We start from the raw sequence: 4,467 nt of genomic DNA, 5'->3' as shown, positions 1-4,467 counted from the left end.
TAAAATTTGTATTAAATCTTATCTCATAATCTGAATAAGACACTATAAAAGCATACAAACTATATATTTTCTCTATTAAAATATGAATAATATATATGTGTTAGTACTTAGGTCCCGTTTGATAGTTCTTACTGAGAAAGAGTTGTCTGGGAAAGGTCTGTCTGGGTAAGAAATCCTGAATGAGTAAGAAACCATGCTGTTTGATTGTACATCTGACTTAATGTGCTGATTGATGAAAAATAACCATTTTACCCTTCTGTTATATATAGTGATGAAAAATGACCATTTCATAGCTTATACATATACAATTTGAGATTTCATAACATTAGAACATAACATCATAAAAAAAATCTAATTTCATAGCTTATACACCCAAAAAAATCAGTTTTCATAGCTTATACAAAGAAAAAAAACTCTGATTTCATAATCTATTACATACATTATACATAATTTCAAATTTCAGAGATTATTCATGCACAATTTCAGTTTTCATAACATTACAACAAAAAGGATTCAGATTATGTATGGGAAAAGAGGAAAGATTCCTAATGAAAGTTTGACATATTACATAACATACCAAGCACAGTGGTTTTTTTATTTGAATATTTGAAGCACATATAGGGACGACTCAAGATAAGGGGCTGTAACCTAACATTAATTCAATTAAAGCATATTTAGAGGGGACCGACCCATTAATTCAATTAGCAACAGTTAGGGGCTCAATCATCGGCCAAGAAGATGGAGTTTTGACTAAATAAAGTCAAAATTGAACTTCGATTTGAACAGAGGAGGGCAAGTACCTGTGTGACGGACGTAAGGGGCTCAATCATCGACCAAGAAGATGGAGTTTTGACTAAATAAAGTCAAAATCGAACTTCAATTTGAACAGAGGAGGGCAAGTACCTGTGTGATGGACGTAAGGGGAAGAATAGATCGGTGATTGGGATGGCGATTTTGCAAGCTGCTGGAGAAGACGAAGATCCGACGGGGAGGGCTGTTCGATGTTGATGGAGGCAGCGATTGGGAATGAGCTCTTCGATGGAGGCGACGGAGGAGGCGTCTGATTTTGGACGCAGTCTCTTTCAGGTCACGAGAAAATTTTTTAGAGGGCAGGATGGTCTTTTGGGCGAGTCAACAACATCTTCACAGCTGAGCGAGTCATGCATTTGGGCCAGACAAGCTGACTGAGATAGCTCGTATCAAACACGAAAATCTGACCGAGAAAGCTGATTTATCTGACTTGGTATGGGTCAGATGGGTATCAAACAGCCCCTTAGTAACTTGAATATCCATCCATTTCTTTTATTTTATATTATGGAAAGATATTACAAATATTTTTATAAAATTTGCATAAAAACTTATATCAAAATTGTTAAAAGATGCCAAGGTATAAAGAATAAAAGATGCCAAAAAGTCAAAAGTTGAAATAAAAAGAGAGAACCGGGTGCTTTGAAGCCAACCATATGCACAAATAATTAGAAAGGGTAAAGATGGTAATTATGCAAAACTGAAGACCTATTTTTGTAATATCCCTCAGAGTCCTGTTCTGCATCGTCTTCTCCAAACCCTTGCTCTATATATACTCGCTGTATATCCGCTCCCCAAACCCTCTCCCCCGTCGCAAGGTGCTCTCTCTCTTTAGACTCTCTTTTTCCACCGATCCGAGAAGCATCTTGCAAACATGTTGGTCTACCAAGACTTGCTTACAGGTAAGCTATTTATTCATCGTTTTTTGTTTGATTCGGGCTCTATAATTGATTGACGAAGTTCCGGTTATCAGTTGTTTTTGAAGTAACGCAGTGTTGTGATTGTAAAATTAGGGTTTTTTTGGTCTTTGATTATGCTTAATCGCTCTGTTTTTGTGTAGATCTGGTCATAATATATGCGTTGGATAAATAATTCCTTAGGCTCTTCTTTGATGTTTGGATTTGTAGTTCTATTAGATCTGAACAATGGTTTCTAGGTTCAATTTTGTGTTTGATTTTTTTATTACCTTCTTCTAAGATTTCACACCTTTGGTTATTTGCTTATGTTCATCGCCGATTTATTTACTATGCCTAAGTTTCGAATCTTAGTTATATCGCTGAAAGCGTATCTTTGTAGTTGATAGTTTTCTTTCGAAAATATCTTAAATCTTTCTGTACTGACGTATCTCTTACCAAAAAAATCCATAGCCTTTTTTCGGCTTTGCAAGTTATGTGTTCTAGCCATGTACTATAACATAGGATGATTGTCTGTATTCTACAAGTAACTTCAATATTTTCATAAGCAAAGATCTCTTGAACCATGATTATTACGTTTTTGATCTTCCACTATTCCACATCTAATCCAAAATTGCATGTCTAATTTTAGGTGATGAGCTTCTCTCGGATTCTTTTCCTTACACTGAGATCCTGAATGGGATTCTATGGGAAGTTGAAGGAAAGGTATATCTTATTCTCTTGTATCATCTTTTCTTTTCTAATTCTTTGGGATTGCAAAGCATGTTCATAATCATCAACAATGTATATATTTTTTTTATATTTGCAGTGGGTGGTACAAGGAGCAGTTGATGTTAACATAGGTGCAAACCCTTCTGCTGAAGGAGGTGAAGATGATGAGGGCGTTGATGATCAAGCAGTGAAGGTTGTTGACATTGTTGACACCTTCAGACTCCAGGTAAAAAAGTGTTAACTAATCCATTCCAAAAGCTTTTATTATATTCGGAGTTCATATGGAGTAATAAATATATGAAACCATTGTGTAGGAGCAACCCCCATTTGACAAGAAGCAGTTTGTTGGATATATCAAGAACTATATCAAGAAACTTACTCCCAAGCTTGATGAAGAGCAGCAACAGTTCTTCAAGAAGAACATTGAGGCAGCAACTAAGTACCTTCTTGCCAAGCTCAGCGACCTCCAGTTGTAAGTCTATTATTTTTGTTATAAAAAACCCTAAATTATTAGAAAATCTTGAAAGCTAATTGTGTTTGATGAATGAATGAATTCTTTGCAGTTTTGTTGGAGAGGGTATGCATGATGATAGTACAATAGTGTTTGCTTACTACAAAGATGGTGCTGCTGACCCCACATTTTTGTACTTTGGTGTTGGATTGAAGGAGGTTAAGTGTTAAGATATCGAGAGCCAACAAGGAGTTTGATTGAGGCCCTTGCTTTTATTTTAAGTTTGTTTTAATTAAAATATGGATTTCTTCCTAGTTTTATTATTGGTTTAATGTACTTTGGTGTCATTTTTGTACTGCAATTGGTATTTTATTAAGCTTTTATCTTTATAAAGCGTTGGGATTATGAAAGATGATGCGATGTTGTAGATTATTCATTTATTCTCAAACGAACCTCATCAAAATGAGGCAAATAGATTAAATGCTTAAAATTGTTTTCTTAATTCATACTGTCTTTGTTTTATTAAAAAAAGTGGATAGTTAATAAAAGTTTGTGACTATAGAATGTTTATAATCACGTTCTCCAAACTAATTACAGTAAAATGAAATCTGTCAAAACCTGATTCTGTTGGAAAGACTGGTTATTGGTCTGGTCCAACTAGTTGTTTTTTAAAGATGTTTGAGATGGCATGAACATCATAAGAAAGCTAACATCAACTACAATAAGAAAGAGTGGAGACAGTTATTATTGATAATAAAAGGTAGAGAGGGTGTCCTACAAATAAGAAGTGTGAGGCTTGACATGGAAAAGTTTAATCTTACCGAATATATGACCTCATATATGATAATTTGGAGGTGAAACATTATGTCTTTTGGTTTTTTGATCTTTATTGTTGATATTGGTTCCTGCTCTTATGTTTGTTTTTTGATTACTCCACCATTGTTTTATTGCCCTCTTTCATTTACTCCTAATTTTTGTTTCCCCCCTTTACAAGTTCTCATAAGTACCTATGTTTATGTCTTACTACAAACTACAACTTACTTTTCCTTTGTTTGTCTCATCTCATCTATAGTTTTTTGTTGTGCACATGCCAAAGGTCATCTAAGTGAGCAATCCCTCTTCATCCTATGGAGACTTTCCTGTCGATTTTACCTCCACCTACTCTATTCTAGTGAGATTTTTCAGGACCAGTTGTTGCACTATAGCCGTGTGATGTGAGGCCTTGTTATTTTTTATTTATTAATTATTTTTTTGGCCATTTTGTCTCTCTTTATGTTATAAAAAATACCAAGGTCAATTGCTTTGATATTTTTAACATCCCTATAAAACATGCTTTCTAATATTGTATTCTTGGGGAATTTACACGTTTTCAACTTTCATATTCCGTGTTCACGATTTTCATATTTGTAAACTCGCTTTAGCTTGACCGTTCTTTTTTTTTTTTTGGTATACTTGCATTATCACATAATGAAATCAAACGTCCATTGTTGGAGGTTCTCAATCTCAATCTTCGTCCTAATGGAGGTTCTTAATCTGAATCTTCCACCAAGATGGGATCTTCATCAACCAAATAGTTAAACAAAT

The 4,467-nt window shown here is 34.5% G+C and overlaps 1 protein-coding gene across 1 annotated transcript; it reads left to right on the top strand.

Annotated features, from left to right (window-relative positions):
* The first annotated feature begins 1,519 nt into the window (after positions 1-1,519).
* On the top strand, positions 1,520-3,295 carry LOC111917214 (translationally-controlled tumor protein homolog). The gene is made up of 5 exons (XM_023912882.1): positions 1,520-1,709; positions 2,353-2,426; positions 2,530-2,658; positions 2,747-2,904; positions 2,996-3,295. The coding sequence occupies exons 1-5, from the start codon at positions 1,682-1,684 to the stop codon at positions 3,111-3,113; spliced, it is 507 nt and encodes a 168-aa protein (XP_023768650.1). The 5' UTR covers positions 1,520-1,681; the 3' UTR covers positions 3,114-3,295.
* Positions 3,296-4,467: the final 1,172 nt, after the last annotated feature.

The sequence above is a fragment of the Lactuca sativa genome, chromosome 3 (assembly GCF_002870075.4).
Source record: "Lactuca sativa cultivar Salinas chromosome 3, Lsat_Salinas_v11, whole genome shotgun sequence".
Lineage (NCBI taxonomy): Eukaryota > Viridiplantae > Streptophyta > Magnoliopsida > Asterales > Asteraceae > Lactuca > Lactuca sativa.
This window is presented reverse-complemented; position numbering and strand designations above follow the sequence as displayed.

What these genes read in the sequence shown, in the direction of transcription:
- LOC111917214 (XM_023912882.1), top strand. Translation starts at nt 1,682, where the DNA reads ATGTTGGTCTACCAAGACTTGCTTACAG. An exon ending in CTACCAAGACTTGCTTACAG is followed by an intron (nt 1,710 to 2,352) that starts GTAAGCTATTTA and finishes GTCTAATTTTAG; the next exon opens with GTGATGAGCTTCTCTCGGAT. An exon ending in TATGGGAAGTTGAAGGAAAG is followed by an intron (nt 2,427 to 2,529) that starts GTATATCTTATT and finishes TTATATTTGCAG; the next exon opens with TGGGTGGTACAAGGAGCAGT.